The sequence below is a fragment of the Ambystoma mexicanum genome, chromosome 8 (assembly GCF_040938575.1).
Source record: "Ambystoma mexicanum isolate Mex_15411 chromosome 8, UKY_AmexF1_1, whole genome shotgun sequence".
Lineage (NCBI taxonomy): Eukaryota > Metazoa > Chordata > Amphibia > Caudata > Ambystomatidae > Ambystoma > Ambystoma mexicanum.
The window spans coordinates 328,158,121-328,180,890 of NC_090929.1; the positions used below are offsets into that span (position 1 = coordinate 328,158,121).

The following is a 22,770-nucleotide window of genomic DNA, read 5'->3' on the forward strand; positions in this document are numbered from 1 at the left end:
AAATCGGAGTCGGTACCGGTATGGGAGGCAGCCATGGAGCTAATTGCTCCATGGCTACCACCATACTCGGAATGACCCCTAAAGTCTTTTTTTGTCAGGGCTAGTGTTATGGGTGCAATGTTAAACTCTGCAGCAACATCTACGGGGGAAGCCTCTCATTAAGGATTTTTTTTGGTTACAAAAATTGACTCATCTTGTAGGATGTTAGTAAATAAGGTAGAAATATCCATTTGTTTATGGACTGACTAGGTACGGAGTTACATGTATTTACATGTATTTAATCATATCATGGATGTCCTTCGCTAAGGATTTCAGTTGATGTTCTCGGATATGGGGGTCTAAGAACTTATGTATGTATTTTGATAGTCATTCATACACTGAACCGCAACCTGATACTATAGGTCTTCCTGGTGGTCTTGATATGTCTTGATGGCTCTAGGGTAGAATATGAAATACAGGCATGTGTGGCTATGCATAAATAAAGGAATTCCATTCTTGTTGGACAATAAAGCTAATGGATCTCACATTACTTTAAAATGCCAACATCTGGGCTTGTATCTCCTTAATAGGATCCCCATTAATCAAAGTCATACATTTCAGAAGCGGCCACTGCAATTCCTCCCCATTTATCAACAGGTTTTATGATCACCTCTCTGTAAGATCGCAGGTCTCCATGACTGTCCCAATCACAGGTGACTTGTGATGTTGAACGTTCCACCACCTGCAGGATGGGTCCTTTTGTTTTCAGGCGAGCGTCCGCATCATCCTTATAAACAGTTCACTTGCAATGTTTCCCTTCTAATCTCTGACCTAATCCCCAGAATGGAGGAACAATCGCCGGCATCAGCTAAAGATCATGTTTCCATATGTACAGATGAGTGTGGCTCCTTAAACTCTTTTTAGTTTGAGGGAGGTGTTTTGTTCCTTGCGTCTTGCTTTTGAAATGTACTTAGTGAAAAATAATCCCTTTGTGTTTTTAATATTTATATATGTACACAATTGTGTATGTCCATTGCAAGCTTTAGCTGTTCACGGTTTTGATGTGTCAAGGGAATCCTGCTTTTCTGCATAAAGATGCATTAGAAATTCACATGCAGAGGAACACAAAATAAAAACTTATTCTCCGAGTTCTAGGACACACAGACACACACAGACGCAATGCATGCACTTTGAGCCTTATTCTGAGCCCCACAGTAGTTTTCTTTCCCTCTGTGTATGTCTCTCGTTCCCTCATGCACACACTTTTCTGTGTCCTAAACATATAAACATACACACACAACATCAGGCATGTGCACAGTTGTCTCTCACACACACACACAACACACACACACACACATATATATATGGACACATGCGCACATACACACGGGCATGCATGACGAACCATCATCTCTATAAAGATCAGGTCAGTGAGTTCTAGAGGAAACTTGCCAACAGTCTCTATGTGCGTGAACGATGCTGGGCGTTTCACTTTCCTCAATGGAAAACTAGGATTATTTAAAATTCAAACGGACAATACAAATACATAATGGTTAACATCTCAGCAAGTAATCATCTACCTAAGCAGGCATTGAACTGAACCGAGTATACACGAACACAAAGGGGAACTATGAGATAGAATTGTGGTAGAAAAATCAGCCGAAACCGTGTGTTAAAAAATGTTGTGCTGCAATTACACAAGACGAATGGAAAAATGTAGTGGAGAAACTAAAATATGAAAATAGAGCGAGTACCAAAAATATGAATGCACACAAGAGTTTACAGAATCCGTAGACAAAATCAGAAACTATGTTTTCTCTATTCTCAACTGTTTATGCTATTTCACAAGCACAACCTTCCCACCATTTATTTCACTATTGGATTTAGCAGGTGAATTGCCCTCTCGTCCTTCCTCCAACAACCACCCACACATCTGAACAACACAGATAGGAAGTAAGTCCCCCATGGCCACCTTCCCAACCATCCAGCACTCCCAAGCCCTTCTCTCTGAAGATAGTAGTCTATCCATGACACTTATCACGGCCATCTCCCCTCCCCATAATCAACCCTGCATCTCCCCTGGTGCAATATGAATGCCTTCAAGGCCCTCTTCTACTGGCTCTCGTTATTTTCATCGAGCCCAGTGCCCCAGCTACAACATAACTAAATGCTGCACATGCCACAGTGATACTTTGCCACATTATTAAATACAAAATAATGTTTTAATCCAATAGCCAATCGTAGATAAAATATAACCCATTGTAGGGTTTGTTGGGAATTCTGGTGTCATTTTGAGCTCTTATAATATACGAATTGTATCACATATTGATTCTAAAATGTGCTACGCATAGCCGAATGGGTAATTTTATTTTTACATATGATTGTTAAATAAAAAATGAAATAAAGGTAACTCAATAAATCAGATATTGCTAAAGTTGTGCATATTACTATGTGTTGTGCATCAGTTTCCAGGAGCCAAATCTACGTTCTTACATGTATTTGTATTCGATGCTAGACATTTGTGTCATTTTAGATATTGCAGTCGAGTTTAGTAGGACTGTCAAGACAAGGGACAGCCTTTCCAAGAGAAGCTGTACAGTACCTGCATGTCCACCGTTCAGAGAGTAGGACAACTGCATGGAACAGGCCACACCCGAGGGTGGCTGTGTTGGCGAACGCATCTCGGCTGCTGTCAGCATGTGCCCCCCTGCACCTTGCAAGGTCATGTATGATTCTGTGTGGGGAAAAAAAAGAAATGTAGACTTTTCTTTAGAAAAGAGTAAATCGTGGATATTCAGAAGTGACAAATGTATCGAGTGCAGCCTTCTCACCACTTTCATTCTTATGATGAATTACTGTCAATTGAACCCTCAAAACCCTTTGAAAACACAATGGGCCTCCTTACGACCCTGGCGGAAGACCATGGTGCTATTAGCACCATGGTCCATGCCGGTAAGTTACCGACTCCGCTATGGAGAAAGGGGGAATTACCACCCCATTACAAGGTTGGCGGGGCGGTAATTCCCCCTTCCTCCATGGCCCATTCCCATTTTTGCCTCATAGGGCTCAATGGGAATGGGGAAGGCGCTAAGTACGGTGCCGCAAATTGCGGCACCGTAATTAGCACCAAGGTCCCTTTGCGGGTCCCTACTTTAAGCTGGTCTACACCAGTCGTTAAGGTTGGGTCCCGCAAAGGGACCTCGTAATTAGGCGCTAATAGGTTAACGGCACTGCAGCCTTTTACGGCGCCGTTAACCCATTAGCGTCTGGGTCGTAATGAGGCCCAATATCTATGGGAGGCTGAAAATTCCTTTTGGAACTCATTCCCCAAAGCCTCAAAGCCCAACCTTCAGCACGTTCAAAAACAAGTAAACACCTGGTTCTTCCCTAATGCTGTCCCCTAATTCCCTTCATTTTCTAGGGATATCACCAATCGCCCAAAGGCTTCTCCCATATATTGTGCTTTACACATGTCCGAAATAAGTGCACATTGAATGGTCTATCCAGTAGTTTTCAACAGTCCTTCCTCTTTTGGAATTTGTCAACTCTATCTCAGGAAGTCACCATCTCCATTTCTTTCTGGGTTTGTTTTTGTCCCTTGCCGTGTCACAAGGAGTCTTCCTCACTAGATATGTCTGGGGGGGTGCAGGGTTTTTATTTCCATATCTGTCTGTCGAATCTCCAAAATGTCTCTCTGTCTGGGATTCTCCATCGCTGGTTAATTCTGTGGGAGTCTCCTTCTAAATCTTGCTATAGCCTTTCAGGTAAATACTTTTCCTCTCTTGTGGGTTGTTTTCTACTATACTAGTGTATGCTTCCATGTATGCCCTAAGTAAATCGGACATTGACACAGTTTAAGTCATGGCTTGTCCTAGCGAGGAACCAAAGTGAAAAGTGAGGACTTTGTTTGTTACTTTGCTATCCGTATGGGGATCTGCTTGACATACAATCTACGAGAGAGGATACGATTACATCCTCACTGAGACAGGACGAGTGTTTGACTGAGTTGTGATCTAACTTGATTTTTTCTTCTCTTCTCTGTATGGGTTCAGGAGATGTATGTCAACTCCTAGGTCACCTACATACACATTTGCAAACTCCTCTTCGTGTGCTTCTGGGCACTACCTGCATATTCCCATAGGAGATAGACTGCAGGGTTGATGGCCACCTGCGTTCTTATTTGAGCGCCCCCTCATCTCTCCTCCAGTGTGGATCTCTTGGATGTTTAGTGCACAAATGCGCAAATTACACAAATCTGAGACCCGTTTCCAGCCTGAAAGATGCTTTACTTCTCAGTGAGAGATGGACAAGATGGGGAAACTAGCTGCATGCAGACCTCTGTGAATTGACAAAGCAAACCAGAGTCTAAATGTTAGGATACGGGGAACAAACACAGGTGCTTTGGGATTGCTGTGGGTGATCTACAACTGCCTAGCCAGCGGGGGACACACACAGTGTCACTAAACGTCACTCCTTACCACTTGAGGCGAGAGGATAGGACTTGGGTGACTCATAGACTGCCACCTGCTCCATGAAGTGGCCACAAAGGAGGTGTAAGTCAGGCCCTGAGGTCATCTAGTGCATCCCTAGCCTAATGGATTCTAACACTTATTGGGAGTGCAGGAAGGCCCCCTATAATGCTTTACCCAGTGGGTAAATGATCACATGGTTTCCAGAGCCACCACAGGGGCCAACTACTAACCTTGCCCGCGTATCCAGTTATAATGTCACCGGGGAAATGGCCGCCAGGTGGTGACATTGCCCTAACAATGCACCATCCAGACAATCAAACACTTTCCCCAAATATTCTAGGATTGGAGGTAATAATATATCATTCTAAAGAATATTTGGGGAAAGAAGTTTTTGGGACAGGAGGAAAGGTCGCCTACCTGGTGACTTTTTCACAGCGACCTTATCACATGGAACCCCTTCCCGATTGGGATGCATGGTTCAGTGCAAGACGAGCAGTTGACAGACCTTGTGATCCTTCACCCGTGTAGAACTAACAATATCATACATGAGACTCAGAAAATTACTGCTAACAGCAGCATCAGCCAATAGTAGACCATGCTCAAGACAGTGGCGGAGGAATACATCAAGAAGGGACCAAGAATGCCTGTAAAGCGCAGGGCAGAGTTGTGTGAAGCCTGAAAAACCAGTGGTCCAACGTTTGCTAAAGAGTTTGACACCTCACCCCCGTATGACAACCTGGGCTCCAGGGTTGGTGTCAGGTATTCCAGAAGTCCTGGAGAAGCATTGAGACATTCTGATTCATCCAATGAAAGACAAACAATACTCTACACATAGAAAAGAAACAAGTGCAGGTCACTATAAATGCCTACAAAAGACTGACTTTTTTGTCCACTGAGAAGGCAGAGTTGTTTAGGGAAGAGAAGACAGAAACCATGGTCCTAAAGAACCCTTGACCAGACTGTGCTTTACTTTCAGAATGCCACCCCTTGGCCACACTTAAACCTTAAGTCTTATTTGCTGTTGTTTCTAATAAAAGAGGCTGACCTTATAAGTTGGTTTGATATTTCTTCCTTTCTCCTTCCTCCTCCTTTTCGCTTTTATCCTCCATACTCTCTTCTATTCTCTTTTCATTTTCTCTTCTATTTTTGTCATATTTGGTTAGTCGGTAATGCAAAGCTGGGAGCCTAATGGGCGTTGTGCTACTCCCCCCTTGTCTTTCACTCAGTCACCTGTCCTCTGCTCTTTCGTGACACCAAAGTTCCTCTCTCGGGTGGCTCTCCAGAATAGAAAGGCCTATGCTTCCAGCCAGTTGGGTCAGAAAACATAGTGCTGCCTCTCCTCTGAACCTCGAGGAGCGAGAGTCTGCTGTATTCCCAAAATCAGAAACTCCTCCTGTTCACTCTTGTGTATGGTGTCTTGCCTGAATGGCACGTGGACTCTGTTGATCTCTCCCTACCCCCCTCTTTGATTCCCTCTCTCTCCAAGCTCTTCCTGATCTAAATACTTGCTCTCATTTACACTTGCATCCCCATGACGGGGTCAACACGCCCCTATTCTCCATGACTCCAGTCTTACTACGCCAGAAGCCCCAGTTGCTGGGGTAAACATATCCTTTGAATGGCCACAGAAACTATGAACCAGTTAGCACTGGTGGAACATTTCATTAATGCCAAAAATATACTCTTTCAATGCATTTTTGGACAAAGCTGCTGTTTGCCCTAGTCCTAGCAGAACTGCAAAATGGGCTGTCTTGCAAAAATACAAGAATCAGTCTAATTTTAAATAAAGTACACATTGCATGCACCCGTGTTCGCCCAGATGCAAATTTCAATATTTGCAAGGAGGAATGGAAAATTGAAGAGAACAGAAAATCAGAAAATCTCATGCAGGCGTCAAACAAACTTCTCCCAAGAAGGGAAGCAGGGCGGAGAGGTGAACTCTGCTCCATGCCGCGCCTCTTTTTGTGAGCACGAAGATGGGCTCGAGCAGAAAATGGAGGCATAAAAGCAACATGCCTTGCATTTCCATCTCCAATTCCCGCACAAACCAATTGGAAACGACCCCAATATGTCTTTTGAAATTAGCAAAAGGGCAATGGTTGGCATTTTTTTTATTTTTTAAACTGAAGCTTCTGGGCTGTAGCCAGCGCCACATGGCTCTTTATTTTTCTCTTTATTACGGTGGCGTAATTAACAACAAGGTCCCTTAGCGCCATGGATTTTAACACCTGCTAAAAGCAGGTGTTAAAACCTCCATGGCGCTAAGGGACCTCGGAATCAGGCGGTAAGGGTCGGCGCTGTTTACGCCGCCGTAAACCCCTTACCGCCTGGGTCCTAATGAGGCCCCATGCCCTATGGGGCAAAAATGGGAATGGGGAAGGGTAAATGGGTTAATGGGGACTTACCGCCCCACTCACCTCGGAATGGGGCGGTAAGTCCGCCAACCACCATGGCGTAAACATAGTTTACGCCATGGTGGTAAAGGTACGACCCAGGCGGTAACTTACCGCCTGGGTCGTAATGAGGCCCATATGTATTTTGAGTTTCGCACGCTGCAGTTCTAGCATGTTGACTGTGTTACATTTCATCTCGGTCTCCTCAGTCACTTGACAAAATTCTTGTACCTAAAAGCTTGTGTACAGTGTAGAAATGTTTGACCATAGCACATAAAGTGGCCCTTGATTTCATTGTGCCACAGTTAATGCTTTGTTGTAATGTGTGTATCTTTTCTTTCTCCTTGGCATGCTGTTCATGATGTTTGTTTGCATGTATGAGGTAACGTGTGCCCAGAGTACGGGATGCCATGTGAGTGCGCTTCTTTCCCTGCACTACTCTAAATTCTTTAATACACAGTTATGAACCCTCCCAATGGTATGTATTTTGCCAACCTCTGAAGCCTGAAAAGAAGATCCACGCAGGCTTGACATGTGGCCAACTTTGAACCAGACCTGCAGATGTACTGTCCTGCTGTTAAATCTCAGTTACCAGTTTATTGTGTAATTTGCATTTTGACTAAGAGAACATTCAGACATCTAATTGCTCATTTTAATATAGCTGTTAAGATAGCTATAGCTGGTAAGATAGCTCAGTGGGTTGAGCGCTCGCTGCTGCAATGCGTGTGTGATCTGCAGATTGCAGGTTCAAATCCTAGGAAGACCAACTCAGCTTTTCATCCTTCTGAGGTTGATTAATGAGTACCAACCCAGGTTGGGTGATATTATATGCATGTTTGTGCGATATAAAGCGCTTAAGTGTAAGTGCCATATAATAACACATCAGTATCATTTGTCCTTGAACGTCTGCTTGCAGTCACATTAATTTGGTAATATGGGCCTGTACACACTGATATTAACATTACACATGGTGATCCATTCTTGTATCAAATATATCACATATTTTTCGTAGTGTACTTAGGTACAATGCTATGTGATGCCACTTACCGTTTTGTCGAGGGGCGAAAGATTGTGTTCCATAGCTTCCCCCGATGTCACTTTGGGGTGGGACCAAATTACATCACTTCCTGATCAAGGGTCGTGGTGTCACGTCTGCTACTCCTGGCATTTTGGTAAAATGACGTCCCTGCTGCTGGGTTTTCGTGTATAAACAGACCCTCGGTTTTCTCTACCCTTGAGCAGTACTTAAAAAACTGTTTAACATCCCACACAGCACAGTACACCTGAGTAACGCCAGGTCCTCACATGGGTAGCAGCAAACACTCCGATTTTAGCTCTGTCTGCGGAGGGAAGGGGCTAAAACGTTTTACCTTCAATAAAATTGTTTTCATTGATAATGGACACGTTTGCCTTACCATTCACCCATTTCAGCCGCCCGACACTGTGATCCACCCAGTCCGTGCTGGAACTTTTGCTGTTGATCGCTCCTGCAGAATAAAACGAGTCGTGAGTGGAGTCTATTGGCATGTGGGCACACTGCAGAGCAGACATCTAGGCGACCTCCGTTCAGTAAAGATTGCCTGATTGTCCGAGGTGATCAGTCTAAACCTCTTGGGTGTTGCTTCAATCCACATACAGCTGCCCAGACACCCCTCTCCCAACACCACCAGCCTCAATGACATGTGAGATTTCTAGACTACTCAATGCTCTCTTTTTTTCCAAGTAAACTCTACCGCGATCCCCGTTCTCCACAAGCAGATTCACTTTCCCACTGGGACCTCAACGAGTGCAATGTTCTGACTGGTGAGTACTACTAACCTGTCACCTTTCACCGTCTGCCGTAGGTATGGAAGCTGCAGAAGCATCACACCCAGCATAGGAACTTCGGTCAATTGGATCTGAAGTCAGATCAACTCTGCAGTGTTGCAAGGTCATTTGCAATGGGGGCTGCTGCTAATACATTTAGAACCTTAGTTCTGGTGCGTTACAGCATTGGGGTGCATTGCAAGCATTGTGTGGATCTAACTGCTGGAGTAAAAAAAAAAAGAGTGATACCGGTTGCATTGACAGAGTGGTTGGAATCCCCCAACAGGACTATCAGTGTCTGCTGTAAGCAGATAAGCAGTGTACTCAGTGTACTAGAGACGTGTGTGCCATAGAAATGGGCAGATACGCCCAACACACAAAAAGTATAGGTAATCAATATAACACCAACAAAAAACAGGATACATCGGACACATAAGAGCTTCTAGCCACAAAGCTGCACTTGTATGCTTGTGTCAGTGACACAAGCACAGCAGTGGGCCCCCAACGCCCCACCCCCCAGGAAGGAGCTCTATCATTACTTCTCGATCTGAAGAAGAGGTTTAAGATAAATATGGAGATTTTAATTTGCATGAATTACTAGGTGCAAAGACGGCCACAAAAAGATGCCTGTTTAAGAGTTCAAATATATTTTCACTTGCCTAAAATGGGAATGGCAATCACTTTGTTTACACCCTCAGAATAATTGTATTGCCAACATCAAAAAATAAGGACTGAAACACTCACATTTGGAAATCTTAAATGGAGCCTTGACTGTAATTCACCGCATCGTGAAGCATACTGTCACAAGGCTGAGGCATACACAGATACTGACATTGAAACAAGGCTGAAGTCTTATGAAACACAAAACAGTGCTTACCTGTAAACCTGATTCGCGTAGCTGATAGAACGAGGGAGAATAGGGCCAGTCTCCACAGTGCCGCAACCGCCTGCTAGATTTAACAGCCAGCGGTTGGAAAGCCCAACGGCGGCTAACGAACAAGGAGAAAACCCCAATAAGTGGAAAAGACGCTTGACCAGATGCAGATGAAGGAATAACGCCTCAAGGATTCAACTGCAGTACAATGCTAATATCAGGTGGTAGGTACTTCAGAAGCCGGAAATACGCAGCAAGCAGCAACTGCAGGATGTCGTAGGAGGAACCAGGAGGGCAGATCAAGGAGAGTACAGCAAGAAGTCAAAGTTTCAAAGGACAAGGAACAGAGGAGAAGTGAACTGGAAGGAACTGAGAGGAGCAGGAAGAAAAAACAAGAATGCCAGGAAATAACAAGAGCATCAGCACAGGGAAAGAATAACTAGAGTGTTGCGATGCGCACTGGTGGGATTGCAGCATTCTTTTATTGCTCTATGTCCCGGTGTTCATAGCCACAGGAATGGAATACTACAGCCATCTTGAGGTGACGTCATGCAGCCGCTGGGCCGTTGCAGAACGCACAACATGTGCCGAGGAAAGACAGTTACCATCTTGGGAGAGTTTCCCATAGAGAGAACCCAAATGCCATAAGAAAAGAGCAGGAGCGCGTTGATAAGCATGGCATCTCATAACAGTAGGTATCCTCCCAAGGCGCTCCGGACCTGGCTTCCAGGGACTGCAGCCATGAAAGTGAGGGAAAAGAACAGGGGCATGAATGTCCGCAGTACGTTTCCAAGTCCGGTCGCAAAGACCATAACCTTTCCAGTCCACCAAGTACTGCAAGCGACCCTGGTTATACGGCGAGTCGCAAATGTGAGAGACTTCATACTCCAGATCATCAGAAGTCATAACAGCAGCAGGCAAAGGTTTCACTCACCTGGCATACCGATCCGGAACATGAGGCTTGAACAGAGAAATGTGGAAGACGGGATGGATCCGAGACGATGCGGGAGATAGACAGATGACAAAGGCTGCTGGACTACTCTGTTTGAGGATGGGAAATGGCACGAAATAGCGAGGAGACAATTTAGAAAGTCTCAAATGCGTTGGAAAGAATCGAGACGTCAACCAGACCAGATCACCCACCAATAAATCGGGTTGTTGAGTATGCAATAAATGTGGGCAGTCTCTCCATGTTTCTTATCCTTTTTTTATTTTGTTTTTTGTAAAAGAGTGGGACTAAAATAGTTTAGCTTTAGTATGTGAGATAATACACAGATGGAGATTAGCCTTAAGAAATCGTCACATACACATAATAACATCACATTTCTTGCTGGATCTAGGGATCTATCCCTAATAAATGTTGGGAGAATCATCTCTTGCAAAATAACAAACGTGTTATATGAAGGCCCAAAGATGGGAGTGGTGAGTAGCTAAGCCTATATGGACAATTATTGAATTTTCACATTGGTGATGAGGACTATTTGTAAAAGGTAGAAATTGTCATTGAGGGTGAACTCATTGGGGGTATATGAATTATGAGAAACGAATGATCAGTGTGACAAATCAGTGAAAAAAGTTGAATTGGATGGGACATGTTGCAAGTTATGCTATAACCCATGCTAATATGTGATAATGATAAATAGGTGGTATGGGTACACTACTGCTATGTGTAATATTGCAATTACGTATTTTGGAGATTTTATTAACTTACTTAGTTTTATATGTAGAGATTCAATGTAACTAATAGTGGATGCTGCTGTCTTTCTTTCCTTACCAATCCTACCCAAAACCAATCCCTTCCTTTCTTTTCATACAAGCACACGTAAAACATCAAATAATACATATACATATGTTGTAAATATGATGATGTGAAATATAATTTATCAGCTTGTGCAGTGAAAATGTACAATATTGAGCCCAGCTTTGAAAAAGGCCTAGGGAGCCGAAACACTTGTTAGCACATGTGAGCATTTAATGTAATATTAAGATTTAAGTATTAAAACTTTCAAGGCTGAAAAAGGTTTTTGATTTCATTATTGGAATGTCTGGTGTGATTAAGGAGCGAAACACACCTAGGGCTAAGTATATTATAAACTTCAAGTATAAATACCCTTCCAACCATTAAAGGTTAACGTTTTATCACTACAGAACGGTTACAGAGAACAGATGAATAGCGAAACTGCAAACAATGTTCTATCATTCCTGAACATTCATACTAGATATCCCTATAGGAAGAACACTCTCTCCCTATTTTAGCCAAAAGATCTGTCCCTAGGCAACGGGTGTTGTCTCGCCTTTCTAAAAGGGATAGTCAGAGGATTCACCCTATCTAACCTTCATTCATACTCAATTTTTAACATAACAATCAGGTTAAGATCAAAAGAGAAGCTAACTATACAGAAACCCAATGGCAACTATTGGTGTTTCTATCATCGTGTCAGTGACATATCCTTGTCTGGAATTTCCCACTAAGTTAACAGGGTTGGCACTATTCACTGTTGACCTAATGCTGATAAAATAAATAAAATAGTCTACAAAAGCTCAGACTAGGTAGCTAGGTAGTTAGGTGCTTTTCAGCACCCTTACATAAAAACATTTCTTGCTGTGTGGGTCCCAAAAGTATGTTGATGGACATCTTCTTCGACATGAGTCCACTCATGCTGAGTCGGGTCGACCTGGTTTGGCAAAAAGATGGTTCTTACATAGGCACAAAAGGACTGTACGCTTGTGCCTTTCATGTTCAACTGCATCCTTCAAAAAAAATCCAAATATCATCCAGATAAACAATCACAAAGTGTGATAGTAAATCTGCTAAAACCCTGTCCATGAAACGTTGAAAGGCAAAGGGGGCATTGGCAAGCACAAAGGGCATAACTCTGTATTCAAAGTGCACAAAGGGTGTTCTAAAGGTGGTCTTCCACTCATCCCCAGATCTAATTCAGATCAAGTGGTAAGTGCCTCTGAGGTCCAGCCTGGTAAAAATAGTTGCTCCAAAGATGTCTGTAATGAGAAGAAGCGGGTACATATCTTTCACAGTGACTTTATTTAGGCCTCTATAATTCAGACAAGGCCTTATGTCTGAACACTCCTTTTTGGGCACAAAACAGAGAGAAGCTCCAGCTGGAGATGTAGCGATAAGACCCTTGCATAGGTTGACATACAGGTACTCACAACGGGCCCTCTTCTCAGGTTCCAAGAGTATGTACATTCGTCCAAAAGGAATACATGCAAAGGTAATAGGTAAATAAGGAGGGAGCTGAATGTGGGAACTGTCAGCAAAAACATCAAAAAAGTCCTGATATTGTTTCAGTACCTCTTGCAGATGGTTGACAGCGGCCAAAGACTGAATAGGAAAGAAACTGCTAATCACTAATAGAATCTAGTGGGATGTAAGACAATGTTGAACGCAGTATTCAGATCCTAAAAAGATGGCTCCAGTGGACCAGTTAATGTAGGGGTTATGAACCTTTAGTCAGGGAATACCCAAGATTATTGGCTAATGAGCTGCCTTTATAAAATCTAAATGAAGCTGTTCAAGATGAGTTCCAATAAGCAACTGCTGTACAGTTGTTTCTTCTGTGATAGGCTTGGAGACCAAAGGTTGTCTGTCCACTCCTTCCATGGGCAGGCTGACTTCTTTCTTTAAACAAGCAATGTCATGGATGTTTGCCCACTGACTGTTCATGAATATGCCGGCCGCACCACAATCCACCATTCTTGTCCCTTTACAATAGTGGAGTCTGACTTGAGTACTTGCACTTCAAACACCACTAGACTGACTGCAGAATTGGAAGCATGAGAAAGAAGAGGTGAGGGACAGTGCTTCTTCTCCTCCCAGCCCATTGGACAGTTCCTTACTATATGTTCCAGAGAGGCACAGTGCATGCCCCTGGGTTCTTATTCGTTGCCTTTCTTTGTCATAAAGAGGGCCCCTAGTACTGCCAATCTGCGTAAGCTAAGATTCCTTATTTCTTTTGGTTGCAGGAACCGGTGTTAGAGATCTTGAAGTGCTATCTCGACCCTTCTTCTTTTCTGTAAATCTTTCCCGAAAGTGATAATCCAATTGTAGAATCAAAGTTATCAATTCCGCAAGTCTTCATGGTCTAGGAGCTCGGGCTACCTCATCTTTCCAGGTATCATTCAGACCCCTATGAAAAACCGTGATTTGGGCCTTGTCTGAAGCCAATTGTTTGCATCGGGTAACATATGATAGAAGATCCCGATTTCCTTGATAAAGATTCAGTAGACTTTCATAATACTATAACACGATTGGATGACACTGCGAGATACAAAAAAAACAACAACCAAAAACAATAGACCAGGACGGTTACCATCAAAAGAAAAACAATCCAGAAACACAGCAAAGAATTTCCCTTTTCCTTTGAAAAGGCTGAGATCCCTCTCCCTAGCCGCCCCTTTCCACTTTACCCTTATCGTGAATACGACACAAGTGTATGCAACCCCTTGCATTATACACTCTCTTCTCTAGGGCCATACAACAGTCCTATTCAGCAACCCATTTTGCAAGCTGTGGGCATTCCGCTGTACCCCACATTGCCGCAACTGTTTGTTTCATCAGTCCGGTGGCTGTAGACATAAATAGTTTCTCATACCTGGTGAAGGCAGTCTCTCCTCAAAGCCCCAAGAGCAGTAGCAGTGGGTCCCCAGGCATTACCAATGCCAAAACATAGTGGATCTTATCCAGACATTTCTGTCAGAAGCAGCGAACCTGCGGGCATTCCTAAAGAATATGAAAAAAGGTACCCTCCGGCCCCCCACATCTAAGGCACTCAGCATGTTCCGCCCAACCCCATTTAAATAAGGCAGTGTGAAAGTAGTAAACCCTGTGTAGTATCCTAAGTTGTATTAACCTTATGTGAGCAGAGATCCCTATTTCCCTAGGGGACAGCAAAGCATCCATTAAATCCTCTGGTTCCAATGGTCCCAGATCCCTTTCTTACTGTGTCTTAAGACTGACCAATTCCTTTGTGGCGAAGGCGGTTAGGACCTGGTAAAGGGTGGAAATAACCTTCATGTTTATGCGCTCCGGGGAGAAGATTTGCCTTTAGCCGGTAGTCCTGGAGTGACTGATACAGGGCCAACAGGGATGCCATAACTGCAAATAATGGTATCTTTCAATCCCCAGCAAGCCAAACTTGTCGCAAAACTCAAGAAATGGGACTAGCACCCCCTCCCTCACCAAATATGCCATACACCACACCTTCCAACTCATCCAGAGCCCAAGTCTAGGGACCTTCCCTAGTTCTGGGATGTGGGCATTATCCCATAGGGATTGAGCAAGGGTAGCCCTGCCTCCCCATCCCACATGATGATGGGGGTCCCTCCACAAATGTATGGTATGCTGCATCATGGGTGGGAGCAGCAATTCTTCCGACCACTATAAAGAATCTCGGTGGGAGGAATACCCGCTATGCATCCCTGTTCTACTCCAACATGTGGCAGTGATGCGTCCTCATGAAAGCAATCATTTACAACCATCAATTGGCAGGCCCAGTAGTAACTGCGCAAGTTAGGGAGACTGATACCCCCTTCCCACACCGAGCGCTGCAGTGTAGCTAAGGCAATACGGGCTGACCACCCCCCCCCCCCCAAAGAGAGCGGCATCAGCCCTGTAAAATTCAACCTTGGGGATTTGTAGGACATACAGATACCTTGGTAGGGATAACTATCCCGAATAGGGCCGCCTTCCTGAGTTGTTTCAGCAGAAGGGACCTCCAGTGAGTGACATCGCGGGACCATCAGGGTTAGAGTTTGGCTCCCCGGGTTCTAATTCTTCGGTGGACTCAGAGGATTTTGAGACCTTTCCGAGGGAGTTGAGAGTTGTTTCTGGTATGATTCAGAACCATCGACTGAAGGAACTCTCACACACCCCGAGGAAATTGCCGACCTAGCCAATGTCAGCCCAGTTAGCGGCCCATCAGAGGCTGGCCGAAGCTAGACTCCAAGAAAATTTGACAAAACTAGTTGAACTGCAAGCAAGACTCTTACTACCACAAGGGGTATTTCAACCATATCTTGAAGGCGAGAATTTAGGACATTTTTTCTTAAACTTCGAACACCTAGATAAACAACTAGGATGGGAAGAGAACCTTAAAAGATGATATTTGGACCTTTTGCTGAAAGGCGAATTACAGATATCCTATGAACTCCTTAGTCTGGCACAGGGTGCTACCTTTCTATCCATCAACGAAGGGCTGTTAAAGAGAGTGGGGCAATCATTCAATGTTTCTAGGCAGAAGTTGACGGTCATTAAATTAAACCTAGGCGAAACTCCCCTAGAAATGGGTGAACGCGTCAAAAACACCATGGCCCTATGGATCGATAGTACATCCCTAGAAGAAATGACAGAGATGTTAACTCTAGAACAATTGTTATTGTTATTGTTGTTATTGTTATTTCGCATTTATATACTGCCTTATATACCATTGGTATGGTCTGAAGGCGCTGGTAGGTTGAACGCCCTTGGGAACCGAAGTTCGGGTCAGTAGAGAGGGTGAAGAGAGTCAAAAGGTGCGTGTGCGCACAAGGTATGTGTGCAGCTGGTGCGGAGTTAATGTGGTAGCTGCTTCTTAGCGGTAGGTGTGCTGGTTGAGAGGTCAGGAGAATGTGTTCGCTCTGGCAGAATTTATCCAGCTCGAGTGTGGCTGCGTTAGGCCTGAGGAGAAACGCCTGGCTGGGGGGGTTAAACCAGCGGTGGTTACTTAGAGTGATGGGGAGTGAGCGGGAGATGTTGATATGAGAACAGTTATACCGAATGGTGTCATAGTATCCCTGTGTTCTATTTGAGTGGTGGTGTAAAGAGGAGAGTAGGCGTGGGGTGTGGTATGATATATGTTCTTTCAAATGTTCCCGCATACCAGTGCATATTATGTACGTCACACAATTTATGCGATCAGGTACACACTCGCGCATTCATAGTTCGTCTTGCGTGCTCTAGTCTATCCCTCATTTTCAGTGTGCTTCATGCATGCTCTCATGTATTCCATATGCATGCACTCCCGTCCTCCCGGCGCATGCACTCCAGTCTGCCTATGCGCTCATCCGGTCTGCACGCTCATCCGGTCTGCTCTACACAGGCTTCGGCTCCACGCAGGCATCCGCTCTACACAGGCATCCACTCTACACAGGCATCCGCTCCACACAGCTATCCGCTCCACACCGGCATCCGCACCACATGTTCTCGTCCGCTCTACATACATTCGTCCGCTACATACAGTCGTCCACTCCATACACTCGTTCGCATCCACACACGTCCACACCCTCATTCAATCTGCATGCTCATCGGATCCACACACTCATCTGGTCTATCCACTTATCGGCACAACATACTACTCGTCTGCTTGATATATTACTCGACCGCTCTACGTATTTGTCGGTTTCATACATTCGTCCGCTCCCCTCATTCATCCGTTCTATGAATTCATCCGCTCTACGTACTGATCCGCTCCATGTATTCGTCCGCTCCACTTACTCGTCCGTTCCTCCCATTCGTCCGTTCCACCCATTTGTCCGTTTCACCCATTCGTCCGTTCCACACACAGACACATACACATCTGTTCTGCAAATGTATCCGTTCTACGTATTGACCCGCTCCGCACACTTGTCGGCACCATATTCACTCACTCCAGATATTTATCGGCACCACAGACTCATCCATTCCATACACTCATTTGCTCCACCTTCTCATCTGTTCCACACATTTGTCCGCTCTACATACTCGTCCGTTCTATGTACACCGCTCTCCTCATCGTGCTCGTCCGATCCATTCATTCATCCGTTCTACGTATTCGTCGGCTCTGTTCTACGTGTTCGTCTGTTTCACTAATTTCTTACCCCTTTGTTTGCAGAAAGCCATTCTACAGTTAAATCAACCTACCCTAGCCACGGCCATTGAGACTGCACAAGACCACTCAGATGCAGCTAAACAATTCCACTCAGCCCATCGTTGGGAAGAACGGAAGGATCATAGACCTATCCACTGACCTAAACCTCAGGGAATAGATAGACAAGGGGGAACTGATCTTAAAACCAAAGATGAAAGCAAAAGGGAAGAAACAAAAGGAAGTAGACCACATCCTCCTATCTGTGTTATGTTGTGGAGAAACAGGATATGTAGCTTGATACTGTCCAAAGAACCTAAGGGACGACCTATGGAAATAGGGTGCTTAAAAGGGGAAAGAACCTGAAGAAGAGCTGGAGACCTTTAGTATATGCTTGTATTAATCCTCTATGGATTTTACCTACGAAAAGACTTGGGTAAATGGGAGACAGGTCAGGGCCCTCATCGATCCAGGTAGTAAACAAACTGCTATACAGGCCGATTGAGTTACAACCGGAGACCTGGAAAATGCGGCACCCCCTTAGGGCTACATGTATACATGGGGACAATGAAGTGTACCCCAAAATTCTGGTACACGTTAATATACGGGGTGAGACCTGTGAAATATCATCAGCCATAATTCCTGGACTCCCTGAGGAGGTTATTCTAGGGCAGGATTTCCCTACCTTCTCTACTCTCTTACAGGAAATTCCACATCCATTTGGAGATTTTCTACCCCAACATTGTTGGCAAGCAGATTACTACTCTCAAACCTCGCCAATATGGGACTGGGAAACCTCTGAGTCTAGAAAATCAGAACCACATCTGGAGAACCAATTCATAGGCTATTGTAGAGAGACCAGTAAGATCATTACACCTCTACCAATATCGGCCAACACAAACCCATCGAAAATGCAAGAGTTCTTGGACATCTCTCGGCCCTGTTCTCTCCCAGGTCCAAAACACTCAGAACCTGAATCAAGAACAGGTATATCCACCTCGCATAGGGGAAGGGAATGTGAGAAACCTGATGGTGTCTCACTTACTAGTCCTCAGCAATCTGTCATCTAGGTGGCCAGGACACGGCCATCGCTATTGGATCCAATTCCTGGGGGTGGATCAGTGTGAGGGGATCACCTGGATGGGGGGTCCTCGCGGAGTGGAAGTGGGACACTGACGGATGAGATGCGGTATCCCCTTTTTGTTAACACCTTTTCCCTATCCTACTCCATAGGATACTCAACACCTCAACACCCCCTTTCTTAATATGAACACTTTATCATGTACCGATTACCCCGAAAGACAACGGACTAACACCAGAGCCATATACCTGATATGTCCCAATTCAAGGGTCAGGCACAGTCAGGCAATTGCCACATATTTTACACACCTTAGTGCCCTTTCCCCTCCCCATAGGGATAAAAGGCAGAGCACAAAAGCACACTCAAAGGAAGGTGGAACATACGAGGAAGCAGTGATTCAAGGGCGGCAGTTCAAACGGAGGAGAAAGACGGCACAACTTGAAAGGACGTCAAGGAGGGAGTTGCCCTTCACCTTTTCAACTCAGACCCGCAAAACCTCCAAACAAAGAAACGTAAAACCGGGAATCGCAGCTGGCGGATGGTGTGACGGATGTCAGTGGCACATGGAACTCTTCCGCACTGATAGCCAAGGTGGGGAGAAAAGGTTGCCATTGTGGTACCGTCCTTGACTCCAGCGGCGGAAGAAATGCCAAGTTCTGCACAGCCAGGAGTTGGAAGAACCAGATAAGAGCCGGACTGTGTCAAGCTGAAAGTTGCAGTGGCAGCATTAAAAGATTAAAGGCAAAGACAGAAAATACCAAATGCCCTAGGGGAGGCTGACGAATGGTGTCAAGGTGGTCATACAAGGGTCCAGCCAAATCCCTTGTACAATCAAAAGTAATTGACGCATTGTAAAATAGTGAGCATTGTGAAACTGGCTTTTAAATCCGGCCTGTGTGAAGCCTGACTGGGGGCTGTGAGAAAGCCTGACTGCGGGCAAAAAGAAAGACTGACTGGGGGCTGGTTAAAATTGGACACCATTATTAGAAGGTCGAGGGGACCTAAAAACCTGAGATGGTTGTTTAAAAAGACATTAAGATTTGTGAATACGACACATGAGGGGATTGTGATTGAAAGGCAATAATGAACCCGACTGAGGGATGCCCAGAGAAAAACTGGGAGAAGTGAATCCCTCATTGTGAAAAAGGCTGGATGAACTACATTGTGGTGAGAAAGTGACCTGGCAGAGGGGAACGCCAAATGAACTGTGTGAAGCCTGACTGGGGGCTGAGAGAAAGCCTGACTGGGGGCTGAGAGAAAGCCTGACTAGGGGCTAAAAGAAAGCCTGACTGGGGGCTGGATAAGCTATTGTTGGTTTGAGTCCGACTGAGGGAGACTAGCGTAGAGAAATGAATCGGTGCCCGGCTGAGGGGGATCCATGGGTGAAAAGTAATTGCACAACGTAAAGAGAAATTATAAGGAACTACTTTTGTTTTATCATTTTGCAAAGCATCAGGCCCTCTGAAGTAAGAGACTTTGCATGAAGGAGTCTTGGACACAGAAGATGCCTGATATAGTGGAAAGAAACTGTAACCTTGTATGCTATGATATTATTGGTTATTTATAACATGCTTAATACCCAGAGGTTTCTAAGTGCAGGCCCGGGGATCGAACCTGTGTTGCTCCTTGTCGTCTTGATTCCAAAGCAAGCATGTTGACCCTGAGCTATCCTCCCGAGCTGAGTATAGGAATAGCCCAGGAGTGTACTGTGCAAGGGAGTCCTGCCTTTGTCCCGTGCTTGTAATGTGGGGAAGGGAGACTCTGGCCATAACACCCTGACCTATTATTTGTGAACACTTATTTCTCTTCTTGCGAACACTGTGCCACACTCTTTTGTAACTAGTAGTAAGGATTGGCAATAGTCTTTTGTTAGATGGGCCCTTTTTATTTGACAAGACGCCACTAGGACTGCCTTATTTTCATTTAGGTTTTTTCTCACCCTTATACAGTTTAATAAACACCTTTGAACTGTGATCACTTTTGTCTGTCTTTACTGTTGTCACCATGAGTTCCTTACACCTCCACTCCCTTGACCTTTATGGGATATTGTCAATCTCATCCCATCATCCCATGTAGTTTCTCCTTAAGTACTGAGACGAAGAGGAGGCAACGAGGAGCAGAGCAGATTTCCTATTGTAAAACCAACAAAGAGGAGAGATTTAGAGGTATGTAGTCATGAAGATCAGGCATGTCACACTAATGGGCTTAAGCAAGGTCCGACAATTGAGTATTCCTTGTTGCACCTGCAGACCAATTAGTAATAGAGAGGAGTATAAAAGGTGGAAGTTTACAATGAGAGGTGCAGGAGGTATAGGATCAGAAGGAAAAAAGAACCCAAGATTTGCTGTGCTGAGGGACGAGAATCCGAGACACTGAAATGCCTATGCGAATCCCAGCAGTCCAGCCGAGAGGATCGTGCAGGACTGGGAACCCTTGTGAGGGAAGGCAGAGAACAGGTGCTGCTAAGGAGCAGAGGCGGCGCCCAACACAAAGTCTGTTGTATGCCGAGTGGAAACTGGCGAGTTGCTCCTCCCGCCTGGGGAGAGACTGCTGAATGGATCTGCACCAACCCGGTAATTGTCTGAGGACACTGGGAACTCTGGGGCGCTCGAGAGGGCTGTTTGATCCCGCGCAACTAGGACTTGCATACATTGAATACCAAATTGGGCTAGCTGAACCCGCACAATTGAAAACTATATATACTGAATATCAAACTACATGAAAAGTGTTATTAAAGCTTGCATACCTTAAACTTGCAGTTATTGAATATTTAATTGCCTGATAGACAGGATTCCTGTTCACACAATGTAAAACTGCATTTAATGAATGCCGAACTAAATTAAAGGTGCTATCTTGAGAAATACAATGCAACATTGCATTTACTGTATATTGAACGTCAGAAAAAACACAGTTTGAATGAAACCAAGTGAATGCTGCATTTGTGAGCTATTGAATGACAAGAAAGCTGTTACTTGAACAAGATTATGAAGTGTTGACAATCACAAGAACATTCTGGGAGAGTCAAGTAGTAGACTGCCAGAAAAGCACTATAAGGTCATGTAAACAATTGAGCATCAGTTTTGGGAAATGTATGGTTGAGTGAACTGCGATTGATGGACTGTATGGTTTAACAATTGCACCTAGACCAGAAGGTTTTTTAGTACTGACAATCCCAACATCAAGACTCGAATCACAGACAAGATATGTGGTTGCTGGTTGCATGACTTGTGATGGGTCGCCCGTGCGGTCTGACAACTGCGCCTAGACCAGAAACCACTAATAGGTTGGAAAATCAGTGAGACGTGTGAACCATTGGTAAAGTTAACCGGTATCCACAGATTTGATTGGAAAAAAAAACGAATGGTAAAATTTTGGCTGCATGAAGAAAAATTAACAGCCGGAAATTTCGAATAAATTTACCGTTCGGTGCCTTTACAGTGAACAAGGTAAGGAAATGTTAGGAAAAGCAAATAATAAAGAATTTTAAAAACTACCCTGCGGCACGAGTTCTCATGCACGGAAGTGCTGGGAACCAGCGTCGCAGAGAGATGCAGGTGACGGCAGCACACAAGGAGGCGTGCCGCCCATAGGTAAGCAGGTCATCAGAAATGTTTGGGGGAGAGAAAACCGAAACATTTTAATTCAAATGACTTTCATTTTGTTGTCCTCGAACATTTCTAGTTCGATTAATTCACAGAAATCCAAGTTAATCAAAGGAAGGATCAAGCAGGCCCATGTTCTCTTGTGAACTTGTAAGCAGACGGGACAAGCCAACTACTGAAAGTATAGGGGAAGGGAACCCTGAGAGTTAAAACTGGAGACTATTTGTCTTGGGGGAGGCAGTTCCAAGACGAAAGTGTGATGTGAACTGTGATACTTGTGAACCCACAGAAGGGAACTAAAGAACTTAATCAGTCGTTATTCAAACAAGATAACATTGGAACTTTTTTGAACTTGAAACAGAGAACACAGAGAACTCTAGAGGAACTTAAATTGCCAATAATTGAACATTTATTGTTGAACACTTGTATTTGGTTGAGAGCATCTCCCCACTAGTTTTTTTGTAGTTGTGAGGACATGCATAGGTTTTGACACAAACAGACTTTTGTTTTGGACTTATCGATATAGACTTTCCTTAGATTTCTTTAGGCAGGGGAATACCGCCATAGAATAGGGTTAGTTAGGCGTTACACCATCCTGATTCTCAATAAATGTTTTGTTGTATCTCTTGATTCCATGCCTGTCTCACATATGGTGTCAGGCATGGTATGGGATGCAGGTCAACCGACAAAGGTTGGGGAACTCCAAAATATGAGAAGTTGAG

General features: G+C 44.5%; 1 protein-coding gene across 1 annotated transcript in view; it reads right to left on the reverse strand.

Moving 5' to 3' along the window:
• The window catches only part of MAMDC4 (MAM domain containing 4), a 498,376-nt gene that overhangs the window by 229,497 nt on the left and 246,109 nt on the right, over window positions 1-22,770 (reverse strand). Inside the window, exons 13-14 of the mRNA XM_069609267.1 lie at window positions 8,260-8,331; window positions 2,582-2,713 (exon numbers count right to left, since the gene is read on the reverse strand). Of these exons, the coding sequence (XP_069465368.1) occupies window positions 2,582-2,713; window positions 8,260-8,331 (204 nt within the window). The remainder of the gene's footprint in view (window positions 1-2,581; window positions 2,714-8,259; window positions 8,332-22,770) is intronic.